The sequence below is a fragment of the Panthera uncia genome, chromosome B1 (assembly GCF_023721935.1).
Source record: "Panthera uncia isolate 11264 chromosome B1, Puncia_PCG_1.0, whole genome shotgun sequence".
NCBI lineage: Eukaryota > Metazoa > Chordata > Mammalia > Carnivora > Felidae > Panthera > Panthera uncia.
In genome coordinates this window covers 194,004,134-194,026,202 of record NC_064811.1, presented here as the reverse complement: position 1 = coordinate 194,026,202, position 22,069 = coordinate 194,004,134, and the positions used below count along the sequence as shown (strand labels likewise).

The 22,069-nt window shown below is 42.3% G+C and overlaps 1 protein-coding gene across 1 annotated transcript in view; it reads left to right on the top strand.

Moving 5' to 3' along the window:
* The window catches only part of AGPAT5 (1-acylglycerol-3-phosphate O-acyltransferase 5), a 61,597-nt gene that overhangs the window by 8,695 nt on the left and 30,833 nt on the right, over positions 1-22,069 (top strand). Inside the window, exons 2-4 of the mRNA XM_049631818.1 lie at positions 7,099-7,168; positions 12,072-12,187; positions 14,578-14,667. Of these exons, the coding sequence (XP_049487775.1) occupies positions 7,099-7,168; positions 12,072-12,187; positions 14,578-14,667 (276 nt within the window). The remainder of the gene's footprint in view (positions 1-7,098; positions 7,169-12,071; positions 12,188-14,577; positions 14,668-22,069) is intronic.

Genomic DNA, 22,069 nt, shown 5'->3' with positions numbered 1-22,069 from the left:
CCCCCGTAAGTGGTATCTTAAGACAGCCTTACTCTGCCTGGTCTCCAGGTGGGAATTTCAAGAGCACAAAGAAATGAGGGGGTCGACACCTAGAAAGGAGCATCACCTTAACTGCTAACCACATGCTAGGCTCTCAGGTTTTAGATTAAGAAAGTCATCTCTACTCTCCAGTGACACACAATTCGGCAGTGTAGGAGGAAGTCACTTTAAAAAAGTGTATATGAGATAAGTTATTTATAAAGGAAAGAAGTGAATAAAGAGCTGAGGAAATTGAGGAGTCATGCGTGTGAATCCCAGCACTTGCTTCGCTCTAGGGAGCATCGTGCATAAGCAGGTGGTTCCGGAAGTTGGATCCTGCAGAATGGATGCCAGCGCTCAGCAGCTCACAGATTGCTGTGCTCCCATCCTTAACTTGTATTTCTGGAGGAAAAACATTTTTTTAATTTATTATTTGAGAGAGAGAGAGAGAGAGAGAGAGCGAGCAAGCGAGCACACACACAGGAGGGGCAGAGAGGGAGAGAGAGAATCCCAAGCAGGTGCTGAGCTGTCAGCCCAGAGCCCGATGCAGGGCTCTGTCCCACCACGGTGGTATCATGACCAGAGTGGAAACCAGGAGTCCCACACTTAACTTAACCCACTGAGCCACCCAGGTGCTGAGGAAAATTTTTTATGTCTTTTTTTTCTCATGAGTATCTTATCTCCTTAGAATTCAGATTGAAAAAAATCACATAAGCTCCTAGTATTTGGAATTTTTGCAGACAATAGTTTTGTGCCTGTCAAAACAGTTTCAGATCTTGGTGTGAGAAACCAGAGCGTGATTCCTCGTTCTCTGCCACCGTGTGTGTCGACTTGAGTAAGTCAGTGTCTCAACTCCATATTCTCATCCTTAAGTGGACTACTTACTGTCATTTTATTTCCAAGAGTAAATGAGATAATATGTGAAACTGCCTTCAATGAGTGGTGCATTGTAGATGCTCAGAAAAACACACCCTAGAGAGTAAGGACAATACCAAGAGATTTACATGAGGAATGTACAAGAAAGCTTTGTGATTCGTAAGGTTCCATTTTAAATGTTGCTCGATCATTATTTTCACATACTGGTGATTAGACAAATGGCTATGTGTATAATTTGATCTTGGTTCTGAGGGGCATCAGACTTCCTGTTCAGTGAAGTGTTGTTTCAGATTGAGCAGAAAAAGACCAGTGTTTTTGTTTGCATTGCAGTAAAAATCTTGTACTGGCTAACCGGTAGTATATTCCATTGGCATAAAAAAAATACTGTTGAAAATTCATTTTAAATGATTATAAACAGTGTAGATTATGCATGTAATCTTATTAGAACACATTCTTTATACACATTTCTGTGTAATCAGAGACTTTTTTTCTCTTATTCATCACTTAACACAGTTTTGAATAAAAAACTTCACTGTTGGACAGTAGTAAGAACAACATTAGCTTTTGGAGGGATAGTTACTATATTTAAAGCATGGCACGACTAGTGTCATAAATTTCACCACAACCGCATGAGGAGTGGTTGCTGTTATTACAATCATTTTACTTGTAAAGAAATAGATGAGAGAGGTAAGGTACTTTTACTCAAGTTCACATAGTAAGGTGATAGACTAGGATTCAAATCGAAGTCTTTTTTTTTTTTTTCCTTAATGTTTATTTTTGAGAGTGCCTAGTGGGGGAGGGGGGAGTGCAGAGAGAGGAGGGGACAGAGGATCGCCAGTGGGCTACACGCTGTGGGGTTCATACTCCGGAACCATGAGATCGTGGCCTGAGCCGGAGTGGAGTCCGATGCCCAGCCGACTGAGCCCCCCGGGTGCCCTTCACATCCGAGTCTTAATTCAAATAAAATACTTTAGCCTGGGCTCTTAGTGACTGTTATGTTGCACTGCAGAGGAGGAAAAGCTTTTCCTCCACTTTCTTAGGTTTATAGCTGAGGTCTGCGCATCAAACTGATAAAAGCCAGATTAACAGGCGAAAAGACATTTTCTGATGTTAATATTTTTACATGCATTGGTGCCTCACAGAAAAGAAGTGGAGACCAAAAGAACTGAATAGACTCGGCTTAGGGGTTTATATGTCATGTTAACAAAGGGCAGTAACTTTGGAAACATGGCTAGATAGAACAAGGGCTTCGGACCTTTTTCGGGCTGGTAAATTGTGGGAAGGTCCCTGGGGAATGTGTGCTAGAAAAGGATGGTTTAGTAAGCTTTGCTCTGCAGACTCCATCGGCTGCCTCTGGTCTTCCTGGCACTTTAGAAGGGAACACCTTTAGGAAGGGGTATTAATGTCACCTGGAAAAACGAAAGTTCATGCCTCAGGCAGGCAGAAGGGGTGTCTGCTGTTCCTTACTTGCCTTCAGCTCAAAGTAATCCTGTGCCAAAGGGGCATATTTGGGGGTAGCATGCTCTGACCCCCCTCAACAGACTATACTTAAGGGCAGTGAGAAAGTTAAAAAGTTCACTTTGCTTGCTGAAAGAAAATGGATATTATTGGGATAAATGAAGAATCTTGTTTGTTTGTTTGTTTGTTTTTCCCCACAAAGAAAGAATGCTATACATCCGTGTCCTGGTGGTGTCATCAGTTGGGTATTCTACTTCTATTGTGTTAAACGTGATTGCTTTCGATTCCATTTCACTGCCTCTTTTCAGGATACAGAGAGTCTTCAGGTTGTTTACATATCATGGAGAAGAGTAAACAATGTAAAGATCATGGAGAGGGGAAGAAGTCCAGCTCAGTTCATGCCTTCTTCTGATAGCCCTTTGGGCAGGTTTGTTTGACTAAAGCAGAAGTCACCAGAGTGTTGCCATGAAGATAATTATTCATGGAGCATTTTTATTGTCCCCTTCTAATAAAATGAAAAGGAAAAAGGACTCTAGATGAGCTTTTAAGAAATGGGTGAGCCTAAAATCGAACAATTATGATGAATCTAAAATTAAAGAGTTAGGAATAACAAAAAAGCCGTATGTTTTTCATCTGCCTGATTTTGAAGGAACAAATCACCTGCAAAAAAAACCTGATTAATGTGATTCGAAATACATGTACTAGAAGATTCCCAGAATGGATGCCTTAAAAAGTCACTGGTGCCCTTAAAGCATTTTACTTTGTTTATTCCAAAACCTCTTACTGCTGAAAATGAGATGCAGCTTTATCTACTTGTGAAAAATAAAAGTGCAACTTAATGATTCAGTAAATTTGTGCTCAAAACCACCTGAGTGCTAAGCCCTGGGGTAGAAAAATGAAGACGACCCTGCCACGGAAGAGCTTATGAGCTCTAAGGGATAGGATACGCACACACGCACACAGCGTGTGGATGCTCCCATAGGAGTGTGAACAGGGTTCGTCCTGGTGCAAAAGGGAGTGTGATTAATCCTGGGCTCTGGGTTAGAATGAGAGGGCGCAGGTGGGCTTATAGGTCGTCAATAGAATTGTGGGGGAGGAAGAACTTCCTCTGCCCTGTGGTCCTTCCAGCTGGACTTAGACTCAAGTTGCCATGAGACAGATGAACAGGAGAAAATCAAACTTAATAGGCATATTTATGGGACTCCACACAGGCAGATTGCGAAGATAGTGAGGCCCTGTGATGCTTACAGGAGCTGAGGACAAGGGAAGGGTCTGCAGATCCAAAGTGGAGAAGGCCTTTAGCAGGAAGCTAAAGGAGATGTTTTGAAAAACAAAGGCTGCTCTATTATGCAAATAAGTTTCTTAGGTAAAGAGGAGTCTCTGTTAATTGCTCTCTTCCTCGTACAGGCTCCCCTTTTCAATGCAAATTTAGGCAGTTGAGAGGAGCGGAGAGAGAGAGGCAAGCAGGTATCTTTTCCTGCATCTGCTGGGTTTTGATTACTTTGAACTTGAAATAATCTTTTTGCCAAAGTGGACTATCTTGGGGCAGCCTGCCCTTTTGTGTTTATATTTATGTGTATGGGTATGTTGTAAATTCTTAGAAACTTTTTCTTTTACATTTAGCGAACACTACACCTGTCTGTCCATTGTATACTTAGTAAGGTAGTAATCGCTCTTAAGTATTTTGAGATTCTGCATTCTTAAAAAATGAAAATTTTTTCCTCCTCTCCATGTTAGTAAATTGAAAAATGAACTTTCCACCTAATGAAAGAAATTTGACAATTTCAAATTAGAACGAAAAGTTTTTTCTTTGAAATCTGGTAAATCAAGTGAAGGACCTTAAAACTTCATATATATGATACCTAACATTGTAATTCTGCGTTCCTTTCTTTGGTTAATCAACATTTTTTCAAAGTACTTAAGAATGATATGCAACTATTACAATAAGATTTGCAGTTCATAATTTCATTTACTTTGCTTTTAGATATTTTCAAGTTTTAATTAGGAAGACTACTCTTTTCTAACTTATTTCTGTTGAAGTTACAGCGGCAAATGAAAAAACTTAAATAGGCAATCATCCAAATACCTACTTTAAGATATTAAATTATGTTTTGTGAAAGGCTTACCCACTTTTGTACCATCCTGCATTTCATTTGGAAATAGCTTTTATTTCAGTGAGATACTATTCATATCAAAGAGTAATCTTTAAAACTATGAATGATGTATTATGTATTTTCCCTTAAGTGGCTATGAATTCGTTGTTGTGGTTTTTTCCCCCCTTCTGAGTGGTGTAGCAGTAGAACTACATTTTCTCTGTTTTGCCCAATTCATTGCTTATCTGGGGCGCTTGGGTGGCTCAGTTGGTTGAACGTCCGACTTTGGCTCAGGTCACCATCTCACGGCCCGTGAGTTCGAGCCCCGCGTTGGGCTCTGTGCTGACAGCTGAAAGCTTGGAGCCTGCTTCATGTTCTGGGTCTCCCTGTCTCTCTCAAAAATAAATAAACATTAAAAAAAGTTTTAAAAAATTCATTGCTTATCTTACTGTCTCTAGCTACTGTAGAGGCCGCTTTTAGGCAGCAGGCTTGAGCAATGGAAACTCAAGGCAAAAGGGCCCAGAGCGACCACAAGCTGAACGCAAAGAGGCTCATTAAGTGACCCACCAGGAATGGCCGTAGGCACTAACCAACCAACGGGCCACTGCCAGCCAGGCACAGCTACCAAAAACGGGAAAATTCATTACGTTCCCATCCTTCCTCACTCCACCCTGTAACTAAAGCCCCTCACCATCACCTCCTGGAAGAGTGTCTCCTCTGCTGTCCCGCCTGCTGCTTTCTGCAGTGTATTCAGTAAACTTCCATCTCCCTTGCTCTGCCTGGGGTGAATCCTTTCACTGTCTGCGCCACCGGCCCCCATCTAATCAGCACACACCAGAATTACCACAATCTAAAATAACACCTTTTCATAACTTGTCTGTTATCTGCCCTTCAGAGGCTACAGCCTAGCAGTCTGTTACCCAAGCCCAGAGCAGGATAGGAAAAGGAGGGTCTCTTCTTGTATGGTTCAAGTGCTGACTTCAGCTTGAGGGCAGGCAGGTCTCCAAAGAGTAGTAACCTTTAAATGTGAGTGTGTCATCCAAGGAACTTAAGCCAAAAAACAGTCGCATCGCTGCAGTACCATAAAGCCAGTGCATTGTAGCCAATGGACTCGAAGCAGTTCTGGCTTTTTGGTGAGAGAACGGGGATTGCTCACAAACAAGAACTCCCTATTATAACCCTGCGTAGATCAAACTATTGGTTTAGGGTTTTGTTTTGTTTTGTTGGCACTGATTTCCTTTTTTAATAAAAACTTAAGCAAATATCTAAACAATTATATGTATTATAAATTACATGTATAGCACTGAATAGTTTTCTGAGGAAGATAATAGAAATCTCAGTCTGAGTTCCTGACGTCCAGACCTCTATGCCCTCTATTTCCATTTTTCTACAGAGATGCTGGGTTAATGTCATTTTCTTTCTTCTGTTGTTAAGATAGTAATGAAGAGTGTTGCCACCAATATATCTGTGTGGATATCTAAAAAGCCTTGGTTGATTCATAATCTTGCATAATCCATGATCACAAGGTACAGAAACAAAAATGCCCTGAGTAAAAAAAAAATACCACTGTTAGCAGTCCTTTCCTTTAAAGTCTTTAAAAATATACTTTTAACTTCTTTAAATAATTTATTATGAAACATTTACATTTAAGACATGCAAAACTACAGAAAAACTATAACAAACACCTATGTTCCCACCATCCGGTTTAAGAAATAAAACATGACTTCTAAGAGTTGAAGCCACTGTGTACCCTCCCATGTTGAAGCCTCCCCCCTTTCCTGGAAGTCACATGTATCCTGAACTTTCATGTTCTTTTGTTTTATTTCTTATTTTTTAATTTTCTTAACTTAGTTCCATGTCCATCATGGGGCTTGAATTCGTGACTCTGAGATCAAGAGTCACATGTTTCACCGCCTGAGCCAGCCAGGCACCCCAGCGAGCTTTCTCTGTTCTTCACAGAGCTACCGAGAGTCCTAATCATGAACCGTGTTTCCCTGTTACTCACAAAATCATGTTTTAGTCTTCAGTGCGGTATTCAGAAGACTTTCCCATTCTGATTCGGGTCTCTGTGGGGTCTCCCTGCTCCAGCTCACCAGCCCTGCAGGTAGCTTGGTCTGACTGCTAAGCCGCTAAGATGCCTCAACAGGTCTCAGACACTTCCGATTCCATTTCTTCGTCCACCTTTTCATGAACATCCTTCCTTCGTCTCATTTGCTGAAATCACAGCTGATGGATGCTGCTTCTGCTCCACAGTTGACAGTTCTTCAATATAAAATGTGCCATATTTTCATCAAGTTTGCATTACGTCTCATTACAGTTGTATGTATCCATGGCTGTCTCTTCCGGTACACGGTAGGCTTTTTGAAGGGGGGCGTATCTTACAAAAAGGGTTCCGGAGATTGTAAGCGGTCAGTAAATGCTTCTGCTTTTCTCATGAGGATGTTGATCATTCTGTTCCACTCTATGACCTGCTCTGCACTCAACTACGATAAACCTGTGCCACTTATGGTCTCTGATGCTTCTGAGAGAAATCTAATCTTTGTTCATTCTGGATGGAGATATTCATGACGTTGCCGATTCTTTGACCTGTTTTGTTACAGTGGTGCATGTTTTGAGATGTTAAAGTAACGTTTCTTTCTGTTTTATCTTTCAGATATTGCTATATGGAGACTTGCCAAAAAATAAAGAAAACATAATATATTTAGCAAATCATCAAAGCACAGGTTTGTATTTCATTTGCATGAAATATAGGTTTTCTACAGAAAGTAGATGGGCTTTCAGAGTAATGTTTTTATTCCTTTAAATGAATTTTTGTTGCTGTTGAAACATGAATTTTCAATGCAGACGTTATATCATGATCTTATATTTTTATGATTTTACTTTTTTGGAAAGTCAGGAATATGAAAACTGGATTTTCCTAAACCTACCCTTCTCCCTTGAATGGGTGTAAATAAGCCATTTTCTTTCCTTTATTCTGTTTCTTTGAATAGTTCTTTAAATAATTTATGCCTTCTTTTTGGAAGTTATGTTTCTGGAAGTAAAATTGGGTCAAAGGGTATACACATCTTACATATTTGACTGTTAAGTTGCAGAAAGTTTGTGCTAGTAAGTGACTACTCCTTCCCTAAAGACAGTACTATATTAATTTCTAATATCTGCAGTTCCTTTTGCCTCATCAAATGTTTTGCTTTAATTATAGCTTGCTATTCTGTCTGAAGAAACACAGAAGACTCCGGTCTTCGATTATAGCACAGTGTATACTTTAAGGCACTTTTAAAAAAACTTCTTATTTTGAAATAATTATAGATTCTCAAGAACTTGCGAAAATAGTATATGGAGTCCATGACCTCTTAATCAATTTCCCCAGGGATGGCGTGTTATGTAGCTGTTGTATGCTATCAAAACCCAAGAAACTGGCCCTGGTTCAGGTACTTTTTAGTTCAACAAATAATTCAGTCCAGAGAAAATCCCACTTCTTTTTATCAAACCCGTAACTGCTTCTGATGCGCACTCGCCAAAGTCCATTGTTATTACTTTAAAAAGTGTAGTACCCGGGAGTTCAAAGCCACACCAGCCTGATGGACGATTGTACCGTAATGGAAAATCACTTCAGCCTTGGCTGTTTATCTTCCTCCTGTCAACGGTGTACCTTCACGCTTATGATTTGGTTGCTTTTATCACTGCCTGTGCCCTAGGTAAGGTAGAGGAAGGAGGCAGAGGCTGAAATGCATTTTTCTCAGTTGTGCTCATTGGTGATTATGCTCTGCTTTATGGGACAAGAGTTGATTTTATGGGACAAGGGTTGATAGGAGTTTTGAGGCAGCCGAGCCACCAGATGACAGTCAGTGTCTGCTTCTAACGCTGGCCTGTAGGGCAGGCCAGGGATTTCAGTGTTTCTCCGGACGTGCCGGGCTTCCCTACCACCAGCGTCCTGCTCCTGCTGTCTGCTGCCGATGACACATTTCTCCCGGGCTTCCAATCTCCGAATGTGAAGGACTCGGGTCCAGGGTAGGGAGCGGCTCATGCTAGCCCAGATTTCCTTTGCATTGACCCACTGGTTAATTTCATTAAAGTTTTTTTTGGGCCTAAGAGGATTCTGTCTTCAGATTCCTTGTTCAGGTTCCCTGCCCGCCCCCCGTTTTCTAGGTTTCGGTGTGGAAATAGTTGATTAATGGCACCGTGGAGCTAGCGTGAACACATTCCTAGAGGCGGTGGGACAAATAGTGACAATAAGATAAGAACTGCTACTGTCATGCCAATGTGGGTGCTTCCTACGCGCTGGCCTTTATATACGTTACTTCAGAGGGAGGACTTTTGGAAGAGAGCGGTTTTGTTTTGTTTCCTGCTTGTGTTTGGAGCTAGAAAGCAATATGGGAAGTTTGAGCTCCACAGTCAGCCCACAACTGGCCTGAAGAAAGGTCTCACTTCCCAGGTTGGAGAGCCATGCCCTCGTCCCCTTAACCTGACCCCCGAGGGCCTCAGACTTCCTGGTAGTGGGTCCTATACCAGTCAGCCTTCAGGATTGGAGAAAGGCGCTTTTCTGAATGCCTGTTTAAAAACCCATAGCCTGGGAACGTAACTAGATAGTGATTTTAAATTACGTTAGAATTGCCGGTTTTAGTCAGAATATGAAGGAATGTGCCCAGAAAAATGAGCACATACAAATTTGTGTGTAGTTCCCGGTTCCAGAGGCCCCCAAGGCTTATGCATGTCCACGGGTCATTGGCCAGTGGTGTCTGGGTGCCCTTTTGAAAACCCCTCTGAGATTATTAGCCGCAAATGAGTATCCAAAAACGTAATTAGCAGAAAGAATATTTCTGTGTTCACCTTAGACTTCCTAGCGCACCATCTACAAGGCCTGCCAGAATCCGAATCTCTTCTTGGTCTGACCTTCCAGACAACTGACATTTTAATTAGTTTCTCTTCTCTGTTGTTTTCACTTGATGTGTCCTTCTTAGTCTCTTGTAACTTCTCTGCAGTGAGGATATGGGGGCCATTCTTCCTTCCGCTCAGCCTGTTTAAAGATCTGCTTTTGACACTCATGAGTCAAGAACTCAATCTCATGAAATGCACCCTTTTCTTGGTTTAAGTGACATTTGTCTTGACTGACTGCATATGTGGTGAGTAGATGATCATAAAAAGACACGGGCTTTGCAGTCAGACCCTCGTTCATAAGCTGTTCCGCAACAGGCTGTGTGACAGTGGGCAGATTACCTAGCTTCTCAGCCTTCCCCGTAGGCAGTGAGTGATGTCTACTGCTCAGGGTTTTGGGGCAATTTCCATAGGCTAGCTCCTGGTTCCTCAGCCTGCCTGGCTTACTGGGGACATTTCGCGGGTGGGAGGAGGTGGTGGTGATGATGATGATGGTGATGGTGGTGGTGGCGGCTGAGGAGCAGCGCAGTGCTGAATACACCCTATGCAAGTGCGTCCTGCCTGGTGTGTCTGACTTTGGGCCTCTTGTTACATAATAACGTAGCTGAGAAAAGCCTGGCTTTTCTTGCTATCTCTCCTCACTGCCCTCTCTTTTAACAAGTTGATGGGAATGATGACACTGCCTTGGCTGGATCGCTGTTGAGGAATTCTTAGGTAGCCACATTTGTTGATCTCTTCGTTAGCGTATTCTTGCCGGAAAATAAATGGTGAATAGTTACTGTAAAGGTACCTATTACCATCGCTGCTTTCAGTAACTCCGCTGTAGTCTAGAAACCCTATCAGAAACCTAGTTGAGAACAGGCAGGAGAAGTAAAGGTCATCGAGTAGCAAAAATTGATGGCACAAAGTGTGTGTGTTTTGACTACTAAAGCTTTTCCACTAAAATTTGCAAAAGTTTAAAGTCCTAGCCTAGGAGAGTTAATACCGACGCGACGGATTTCACACTTCGTCTTCGGAGTCCTCGGGAGATGCTTTCTTGGCCCTGTATACCATGCTTATTTCAATGTAAAAATGTGTCACGAAAACCTCTCCAAACTTTAAAAAGAAATTGTTCCAGGAAAAGATACCCTGTCTTGTTTTTAGCCTTTGATTTAGAATCCCAAATATGTCCCTGGATGTATTACAGCCTTGGAACCATGCATTTAGTTCTCAGAATTTATTTACATTAGGTACCATTATAACAAGCTGGTTCATTTGGTTTCCGGGACATAATCAGAAAGAGAGGTGTTTATCAGTATTGTTTAGGTGATTTTAATTGGAAGGAAGGGGGTTGGCCGTTGGCCTCCATAGGAAGTTACGTGCTGGAGAGTAAGGTGGTAGTTGATGGTCTTTAGCATAGGGACGTCCAGCCCACGTGGCTCCTAGGGTCCCTGCTCGGAGGGGAGCGTCTGCATCACTCTCTCTGTCCAAGGAGAGCCTTAATAGAATTCATGCGTGTAATTTTAACTTAGATCCTTGAGAAAGAACTTGTGAATGAGAAAAAAGATTAAAAAGAGATTTACAACGATGGAATGTTTTTCCCCAAGAATAATTTTTGGAGTTCCAGTGGCTAAGTCTTCAGGGTATTCTCCCTGGTATGATGTGTTGCCCAAAGGATTCGCACAGCCGTGACTCTGCGAAGGGCTGTCCTTTTTGGTTTAAACTAACACTAGCTCCTTTAATTCCCAGGCTTTTATTTGCCCCAGATTTTAACATTTTTTCTCTAATTCAGTCCTTTTGTTCCGGCTTCTCAGGCCCTGGATACACCTGTGGTAGTAGGACTGTATATTTTTGAGAGATTCTTACTGATTTGTTTTTCCACATAGCCCATTCTCTGCTTCGGTTTTCATTCTTCTTGAAGAGATGGGGTAGTTCGTAGCCCTTGGCTTTCCAAGCAGAATCTCTGGGCTTCAAGACTTCCTACTGTTTGCCCCCTTTGTGTCATTTCCTCTGACTCTTTGCACCGTGTCCTCAGTTTACCACCTTGTGCACACGCTTGCCCGGTTCTGATTCTTTGCTTCGGCCAGGGCTGGTCCTTCTACTGGGAATTTCTTCTCTCTTCCTAGAAGTTGTGTTATTATTAACACACTCATGTCTTCTTATTTTTATTTTTGTGACCCCTTAGTAGTAAGGTACCTGTGTAATGACACTTACTAGCAGCCTGGGTCCGTGTCCTGTGGTTCTGTAAGGACCACTCACCTGCCCAGCACAGCTGTGAACTTCAAGCGGGTGTTCATTCTGACATTATAGCCTAGGATCGTGTCGCGAAATTCTTCAGTCAGGACACAGTGTCCTTGCCTTCTGTTGTGCGTGTTAGTACATACACAATATTTAGTTGTACCTCACCGTTTCACTGAACCACTTTTTGCTGATAATTTCGTCCTGTTTTTTAGACTAAGAATTAGAGGAGCTTTATTCCTTGTTCACACCACTTTTGTGTCACTTGTAGTGGTTTGTGACTTTTTTGTATTTTATCTCTGAAATAAAAAGCCTCTCAAGTAATGCGGGGAAAAAAAACACCAACAAAAAAAAATTAAAAAATGGAATTTGTAATTTTTAAAAGTCTGCATTTGTTACAAAGTAATTTTAAAATTCTAATCATACTTTCCAAGTACATTCCTAGTATAATCTTGGGAAGAGGCTTTTTCTGTCTCTGTGAAGGGAATGCTGGAGTTTACATATGGATCGTTCATGCATTAATTTATGTCTTTGCAGTTGACTGGATTATTGCGGATATTTTGGCCATCAGGCAGAATGCTCTTGGACATGTACGTTACGTGCTGAAAGATGGGTTAAAGTGGCTTCCGCTGTATGGGTGTTATTTTTCTCAGGTAACTTTTTCCATACTTTTTCATATATCTGTACCTTATAAAAATTTTAGATTTAGAAAGCTAACATGCACTTAAAAAAAATGTATAGGTTGTTTTGTTTATTTTTTAGGTTCGATAACTTACTCCAAATGGAAGTCATTTCATTTGGCATTTTTAATGGTGGGTATCTATATACATATCTGATCACCTAGGTGGGTACATAGCATAAATACAAATGTACAAAAATCAAACAACTAGGAAAAATTAAAGGCATAGAATTTGAAGGACGACTACCTTAAGAAGCTAATAGTAAAAACTAATCATGATCAGTAACACACTAAAAAACAGGGAGCTGTATATGCGAAGTGCTTAGCATGAGTGTCAGACACATGATTAATATTTAATAAATGAAATTTTCCAAAATGCCTTTTATTTACTTCTCAAGCCATAAATTTGGTCAAGCCACTTGTCTGCTCAAAAATGTGTGTTTCTCAGCTGCATTAGGTCCTAGTTGCTATGCAGGCATTCACAGTCCACCGTGACCTATCTCCCTGGAACCCACTTTCCTTTTTCAAGCCTGGATTGGTTTCTCCCTCCCTATCCTTCTTCAGGCTGTCCCTTTAGTTCAAGCTCATAGGCTCTCCTCTGCCTCCAAGGCCCAGTTTAGATGCTATTATGAAACCCTTCCTGCGCCTGGAAGTTTCCTCCTCCCTGCTTTTATCTTAGGCTGTCTTTATTATTACACTCCTCAGATTCTCCCGTTATCATTCTTGCATATGTATTTTACTGCACCAATAATTTTTTAAGTTCCTTAAGGAAATATACCTGTTTTTCACTTTTGTAGCTTCCATATACCTGGGAAAGAACCCAGATGTTTTTGAAATAAAATAGACTGTAATGAGCAAGTTAAACAACAGGAGAGAAATAGTATGTAAAGAATAGACATAAGGTCTCTCCCAACTCGGGGAAATTTTACTCGCGGTCTACGCATCCCGTGGCTTTTAATTCTAACGAGTTGGTGAAGAAGGAGTTTCTTCTTCACAGTCCTCTCTGGGTGAATAATGATAATGACATGCATTGTGTAGAGCACCTGGAGTTTTTCCTGTGCACCCAGGCAAGCCAGTTTCTCTTTGGAGGGAACCACAAGCAAGCTGGAAGGCCACTCCACCTCCGCCCATCTTGAGATCACCGCCTCCTTGCTTCTTTCTGTGTGTTTCCTCTTATTTTTGCTTAAGACAAAGTCAAATTCAGCCAGCTGGTTTATTTTACAGACAAGTTCGAATTAGCACAAGCAGGTACAGGTAATATGGTGACCTGATGCAAAGTTTTGATGAAGTACACTCACGAAGTTTAAATAAGGATGCCTTCATGTGCATGAAAGTGCCTGTGTTAGTCAGCCAGGGCTGCCCTGACAAAGTACCACAGACTGTCTCAAATGACAGACATTTATCGCCCCACAGTTCTAGAGGCTGGGGGTTCCAGATGCATGTGTCATCAGGATCACTTTTTCCTCCGTGTCTCTTCTTTGCTTGCAGTTGGCTGCTCTGTGTCCTACCTGTGCACATACCTGTTGGTGTCCTAATCTCTCCCTATAAGCCACAGCCCTACTGGATTGGGGCCTACCCTTAGGACCTCATTTAACCTTCTTAAATGCCCCATCTCCATAGACCATCACTTTGGGGGTTAGGGCTTCAACATACAAGTTTTGGAGGAACACAATTTGCGTTCATAACAGTGTTACATAAACATCTGTAGCTGGGTCGGTTTTAAAAATCCCTAAAGATCCGGGTGCCTGGGTGGCTCAGTCGACTTTGGCTCAGGTCATGATCTTGTGGTTTGCTAGTTTGAGCCCCGCATCAGGCTCTATGCTGACAGCTCAGAGCCTGGAGCCTGCTTCAGATTCTGTGTCTCCCTCTTTCTCTGCCCCTCCCCTGCTCATGCTCTGTCTTTCTCTCTCTCTGTCTCTCTCTCTGTCTCTCTCTGTCTCTTAAAGATAAATGAACATTTATTAAAAAATCCCTAAAGATCATGAGTATTGACATTTTATGGACACTTTGAGTGATTCTGCATCATTGGAAAAATTGAAAGCTAAGAATTATGTTACTGATCGAGTTTTTTTTTTTTAAATATATTTTTGAGAAAGAAAGTATTTTTGTTTTAACTGTCAACAAAACTGTATGTTCCTGTATTTTCTGGGACTGTGTAGCACACGTTTTTATTTCAATTATGTTGAAACCTAGGGGAAATTTCAGCTAAATGTTCGTTAGATGGTAATATTTCAGTGTATTAGGAACAGTTCAACTCCTAGGATGTAATTTTATTCTTTACTTTTGGGGAGTCAAGTTACGTTTTGGATGACTGGCCGCTGGATATTTTAATAGTAAATACCCCCATTTTTTTCCACGTGGCAGCATGGAGGGATCTACGTAAAGCGCAGCGCCAAGTTTAACGAAACGGAGATGAGAAAGAAGCTGCGGAGGTACATGAACGCAGAGACTCCAGTAAGATGATACTCGTTTCTCTTTTCCTTTCCAAGTCCAGTGTTTAATTTAAGAACTAAATTACAAGTTAAGAATTGTTTAGTCCTCCGGTCATAAACCACTGAGCTTTGTTTAGGCGGTAAGAAGCCTCGGGATACAGGTGAGATCTTGGCGGGCCGAGGCGAAGAGGCGGCAGACGAGTCCGTGCTTGCGGGAGGCCGTGGGTCCCGGCTCCGAGGCACGGCAGGAGCGCGGGTGTCTGGTCCGTGAGCGGAAGCCCGGGCCGCACGCGGGACCTTGCCCTTGGGCTGCTCACTCCTCGTCGTCAGTATCGCGTGTGGTCGCGGAGGAAGCAGCTTTCCTGTGCGTGCGCGTAAACAGTGATTGCTTGTGCGTAGTGAGTTATTTGAAAAGTCCAAAGGGTGTGAAGAGCTGCAAGTGAAGAATCATTCAGTGTAAATGCAATTTGGGAAACCTTTGCTCCCTAAAAAAGGAATCTCCATATTCTCCTCGAAGAATGCTACTTGCGGCCGGTGACACCTTGACCTGTAGTCCAGCGCTTGGGAGCCTAGCACGTGTCCCCCATCAGGTCTCGTGTTCTCTCCGCCTTGCTTCCTCGGCAGGGCTCGTGGGTGGCAGGCCAGAGCTCGTATTTAAAGACGAGTTTCCACAGTCAGCTGACGGAGGCCCTGACATTCACAGTTTTTGCCCGTAGACATGTCTGGTTGTTTCGACCGTGTATCCCGGTTCGTCCTCTCTGAACTGGCATTTGTGGCTGGGGGACTGTCACTAATTTTGGAACATTACGGGCTCTTAGTTCATTAAATGTTACTCCTGCCCTGTTCTATCTTCTCCAGTTACACGTGCTTTGGGCCCTCTGTTCCACAGTCCTTGCATGCTGTGTGTGTGTTTGTTGTTTGTTTTTCTTCACTCTCTTTTTCCCTGTTGTGTTCAGCTTAGGTCATCTCTGTTGACCTGTTGTCATGTTCATGGACTGTCCCCTTGGCTTGGCCCCATCTGCTGATGAGCCAGTGCAAGGCATTCTTCACGTCTGTTCCTGCTTCTCATTCCCAGTGTTTCCCTTTGCTGCTGTGTCACCATGTCTGGGTCCATGCTAAAGTATCCATCTGACCATGAGGCTCGCCCACCCCATCCACTGGGCCCTTGGTCGTGTTGCTAGTAGTTACTTTAAATCCCCCTTCTGATAATTACAGCATCTCGACTCTCCCTGAATCTGAAATTTTTGATTGCTTGGTTTCTTCAGACTGTGCTTTACCTTGCCTTTGCTTTTTTATACCTTCTGCGATTTTGTGGAAAGTTGGGCCTCTTGAGTAGGACAGTCAAGATAGAAGTAGTTTTGGTACCCGAGAATAGGTACACTTTTCTTTTTTGCTAGGACTTCATGGAGGGCTGGAGTCCATTTAGTCAGTTTTCCTGGATTTGGGTTTTACTATTGCAGTAATGTTTTTCACAGACTTCAATTACTGTAGCATTCGTTACTCTGTGTTTAGGGTGGGAGGTGTTTTGCTGGAGATTTTTCCTTCGCTTTTTTGCACTACACGTAGAGTTGGTGTCCTTTCTGCGTCTGCCCCAACAGAAATCTTCCTAGTTTGGCAGGGGTGGAGGGTGAGGGGGAGAGGGCAGAAAGAGGGTCTTAGGGGTGGAGCCTTCTCCGATCCTGCCTTGCTCCCAGCTCTAAGTCTGTGCCTAGGATGGGTTCCTGCCCCATCCTCTGTGGAGAGTTTTTCCTTTCTGTTCATTTCCCCCAGCTGCAGGGGATTTTCAGCACTTTGAGAATTTAAGAATGTCATCCCACGGGAGAGAGAGAGGCGAGGGCTCCGTGCTGGGTGCCGGGCTGTGTGCTTCCTGAGCCCCAGCTGCTGCTTTGGGTCCCCTCAAGCCTGCCTCATCATCTTCATTCAGGGTGATGTTGCCAGATGTTGCCCTGACCCAGGTTTTCTTTCTCTTTCTTTTCTTTTTTGGGGTGTGTGTGTGTGTGTGTGTGTGTGTGTACAGTGTGGTCTGTGGAGTAGACCTTGTGAGTTGTGGTAAATCCTCCTGTGTCTGCAGCCCCCAGGGGTTCTTCTGGAGAACTAGCTCACATTCAGCCTTTTGCAATTTGTTAGAATGTTAACCGAATCTTTTTATTGGCATCTGTTGGCATTTGCCCAAGTCAACGAGTGCACGGTCTCGTCTCTCTTTCGAATTGCTTCTTCCCTTAGATCTCCAGGGGGGTTGGTCGCTGTGCAACCTCAACTCTCAGGAGGGTTCACTTTGCAGATTGTCCAGTGTTTTGTCGTTCTCCTTTTAATAGTCTTTGTCCTAAGCCTCCTCTTTGTTGTTAATGTGTTCTAAAACTTGGAATAATCTTAGATTTACAGAAGTGTTGCATAGATAGTACAGAGTTCCCATTTATTCTTGGCCCAGTTTTAATGTTAACGTTTAATATTAAAATCTTTCCTGGGGCGCCTGGGTGGCGCAGTCGGTTGAGCGTCTGACTTCAGCCAGGTCACGATCTCGCGGTCCGCGAGTTCGAGCCCCGCGTCGGGCTCTGGGCTGATGGCTCAGAGCCTGGAGCCTGCTTCCGATTCTGTGTCTCCCTCTCTCTCTGCCCCTCCCCCGTTCATGCTCTGTCTCTCTCTGTCCCAAAAATAAATTAAAAAAAAAAAAACGTTGAAAAAAAAAATTAAAAAAAAAAAATCTTTCCTAACCATGGTACATTTGTCAAAACTAAGAAACGTTGGTGTCATCCTGTTAATTGAACTATTCAGTTTCTCCGGTCTTTCCACTGGTTAGTCCTTTCTTTTGTTCCAAGATGAGTCCACTGTACCCCAGATCCGTTTAACACCTATGCTTTAAGTTGACTCTACTTTTCATGGCGTGCTGTACTATGCAGTTACTGTCAAATCTGCCATTTTTGTTCTAATCGTCAAACTTTGTTTCTTTAAATGTTGAAGGCATCATTTAAGAGATGTATTGAGTAAATACGTGTTTAGTGATCTCAGTATGTGAAGCCTTGTTATTTTCTCCCAGTTCCTGCTCATGGTACTTTCTTTCCCTGTGTGCTTGGTTATCTTTATTTGCTGCTGATTGTATTTGGAAAATTATTTGTGGAGGTCAGCTCAAAGCTTAGAAAGTGCCTTCGTCCAGAGAATATTTGCATTTGTTTCAGCTGGCCCCCTTAAGGCTTCTCTAGTCTGAGCCCATCCAAATTAGATTGCGAACTTGAGGTTAACTGGACCAAGATTGCAAATCCACGTGAGACTGATTTTGATGTCTGGTTTATTTTTGCCCTGAGAGTGTAGCCTCTGATGTTCCCTTCACTTCTTCTCCCTCTTAATAGAAGGTCCGTGGGCTTTGATTTTTATTCCCCTCACTTTTCAGTCTGTTAAAGCAAAAGTTGTGTGGTATGCTTACTTCTGCTTTACTGTGTTTGTGTTAATTTTGGTCTTATTATCTTGTCAGCTCTTTGATAGTTTTAAAATGATGTTACATCCAGCTTTTTAAATTTTTAGTGGGAAGTCCTGTTCACATAACCTAGTTTTTTACTTTGGGAACCTGTCTGTTTTTCAAGGGCAAAAGACTAGCTTTCTGATGTTCATGCAACAGTGTTGAACAATAGACTGGCAGTGCCGTGAGTGGTTGTCGCTTTGAGGCCACTATGGTCTAAGGTGTGGATTCTTAGAATCTGTACAATTGTGTCAGCTTTTCATATTTAAGCACCGTGAAACAGACTTTCTTTGTTATTTAATCTGTTGTTTCTGGAAGTTAATCAAGTAACTGACATGGTATAACGTATGAAATAAGTCCACTTGCATAGGGCTAAATATCCTCATAGGAATCTGTTTCCCGATTAAATCAGCTTTTATCATTCAGTATTAGTATAATTTGAGAGACTGCAGAATTTTGTTTCCAAAAAATATATCTGCATTATAAATTACTAAGAAATATATCTACTCAGTAATTACAGCTGGGACAATATTTTCATATGGTACTTACCAGTTGTGGGTGCAAATGAAACATTTGTAAAAGTCACTACTTCATCTCTAGAAGTCATAGAGTCAACATTTGAGCTAGTACAATTCATGGCACGAATATTAGAGTCTTACACTTTATTGTTGTTTTTCAAATTTAAAAATTTTTTAAATTTATTTATTTTGAGAGACCGCGCAATGGGGGAGGGGCAGAGACAGAGGGAGAGAGAGAATCCCAAGCAGGCTCCACACTGTCAGCGCAGAGCCTGACACAGGGATTGAACCCACAAACTGTGAGATCATGACCTGAGCTGAGATCAAGAGTCGAATGCTCAACTGACTGAGCCCCTGGTTTTCCAACTTTTACTCAGGTTCCTTCTTAAAACGGAGCAAGCCTCAGGGATAGGAGTGTTGGCTTCGAAATCACATTTGTTGACTCTCAGATCTGCCATTTAAACTTTGGTACTTTGCACAAGTCACTTAACTTTTCTAAGCTTGTTTTCCTTATATGTTCCATCTATTCATAATTACTTAATTTGGTAGCTGGGATTAAGTAACATGTTTGAAAACGATGCTTATCGTATTAGTTTACTATTGCAGCTATAACAAATGACCACAAGCTTACTGGCTTAAGTCACACAAATTTTGGCTGTGGCAGCAGGAGCAAAACTACACAAGTAGGACCACACCACACCAGACTAAGAAGTTTCTGTGCAACAAAGGAAGTAATTCACAAAAGGAAAAAACCTACAGAATGGGAGAAAATACTTGCAAACTGCGTATCTGTTGTTAATTTCCAAAGTTAACCTGTAATTCACTAGCAAAAAAGCCAATAACCCAATGAAAAAAATGGGCGAAGAACTTGAATAGATGTTCATCCAAAGAAGGCCTACAAATGGCCGACAGGTGTATGAAAAGGTGTTCCACCTCACTCATTGTCAGGGCAATGCCAGTCCCAGCACACGGATGTTAACACCTAACACCTGTTAGCATGACTGTCCGCTAAGGTCAGAAGATCAGGGTCGGAAGGGATTTAGAAAAAAGAGAACCGTTAGACGTTTCTGGTGGGGCTATATATTGGTACAGCCGTTATGAAAAACGGAATGGGGTTTCCTGAGAAGTTTAAAAATAGAAATATCATATGTAGCAATCAACTTCTGGGTGTATATCCAGAGGAAACAGTATTTCCTGCTCTCTTGTTCACTGCAGCATTATTCACAGTAGCCAAGGTATGGAAACAACCTAAATGTGTATCAACAAATGAGTGAATAAATAGTATATAGTATGTATACACAACGGAACATCTTTCAGTGTTAAAAAGAAGGAAGTCCTGTCGCTTACGACAGCAGAGATGAACCGTGAGGGCATTACACTAAGTGAAATAAACTGGACACAGAGCGACAAATACTGCATGGTCTCACTATAGGTGGGATTTTAGAAAGTTGAATTCATAGAACGGTGGCTTGGGGGTTGGGGTTCGGGGGAATGGGGAATATGTTAGTCAAAGGGTACAAACTTTCGGTTTTAAGAGGAGTAAGTTCTGGATACGTAAGGTACAGCATGGTGACCATAGTTAGTAATGCCGTATTGTATACTTGAAATTTGTTAACAGGGGCGCCTGGGTGGCACAGTCGGTTAAGCGTCCGACTTCAGCCAGGTCACGATCTTGCGGTCCGTAAGTTCGAGCCCCGCGTCAGGCTCTGGGCTGATGGCTCGGAGCCTGGAGCCTGTTTCCGATTCTGTGTCTCCCTCTCTCTCTGCCCCTCCCCCGTTCATGCTCTGTCTCTCTCTGTCCCAAAAATAAATAAAAAACGTTGAAAAAAAAAATTAAAAAAAAAAAAAAAGAAATTTGTTAACAGAGCAGATTTTAAGCACACACAAAAAATATGGTAACTATGCCACGTGGTGGATATCTTAATTACTTTGTGGTAATCATTTCACAGTGTCTATGTGCATTAAAACATCACATTGTGCACCTTAAATGTATACAATTTTTATTGTCAGTCATACTCCAGGAAAGCTAGAAAAAGTGACAACATTCTCTTCACCATTCCAGAGATGAGCAGCGCAAACTGGGTCTCACTGGACAGAATCACAGTGTCTTTGGGGCTGAGGTCCTCTGGAGACTCTAAGGGAGAATCCATATTCTTGCCTTTTTTGGATTCTAGAGTTTGCCCTCATTCCTTACCTCATGACTTCTTCTGTCTTCAGAGCCAACAGTGGCCGGGCTGGTCTTTTTTTGCCAGCATTCTGGTTCTGACTCTGTGGTCTCCTTCTTTCCTGTTTAAGAATGCTTATTGTTAACACGGGGCACACCGGGACATTCTAGGCTAACCTCGTTGTTGTGCAGTCCACAGTCAGCAGCTCTGAGACCCCTGCCACGTTCCATAATGTCTGCAGATTCTGAGGGTGAGGATGTGGGAGTTTTGGGGAGGGGACATTATTCTGCCCGCCACATGCATGTATGCATTTACATGACTTTGTAGTTTTTTTTCTAATCATACATGTAGCACTTTCATGCTTAAATTATAAGCTCTTTGAGAGATTGTTACTTTGTATCCTGCTGCTTTTTTGCATTTTTTTCTCTGTAAATGTAATGAGTTGAATGTGTCTGGTCGTTATTTTAGAAAAACCTTTTTTAAAAGTTGTGGTTTGCCAGACTGTATTAATTTTGGGGGAGGAAAGCAGAGATGAACCATCTTGTTTATATTCTGCACATCTCAATCCGAAATGGCTTTTCATTTAAAGAGAGAGAAGTAACTAAAAGATGTCTAGCTAATCAAAGTTTGTTAAGTTCTGAGATACTATTCCCATATAAATATGTCTGCTTTGAAAATACTTAGTGAACTAGATAGAATTTTATTTATTTATTTATTTATTTATTTATTAACATTTTTATTTATTTTTGAGACAGAGAGAGACAGAGCATGAACGGGGGGAGGGCCAGAGAGAGAGGGAGACACAGAATCGGAAGCAGGCTCCAGGCTCTGAGCTGTCAGCACAGAGCCTGACGCGGGGCTCGAACTCACGGACCGTGAGATCGTGACCCGAGCGAAGTCGGACGCTCAACCGACTGAGCCACCCAGGCGCCCCTAGAATTTTAAAAACCAGAGGGGAAGGAAACAATATAAAGAGCCTGCCATGTGGTGCTTAATATTCTCATGTGTAGGGGCGCCTGGGTGGCTCAGTCGGTTGAGCGTCTGACTTCGGCTCAGGTCATGATCTCGCGGTCCGTGAGTTCGAGCCCCGCGTCAGGCTCTGTGCTGACAGCTCAGAGCCTGCAGCCTGCTTCGGATTCTGCCCCTCCCTCCCTCTCTGCCCCAACCCACTCGCATTCTGTCTCTGTCTCTCTCAAAAATAAATAAACATTAAAAAAAATTTTTTTAAATTCTTACGTGTTTCCTTTTATCTCATAGCTATCCTGAGTCTTCATTTGGGAATGAAACTGA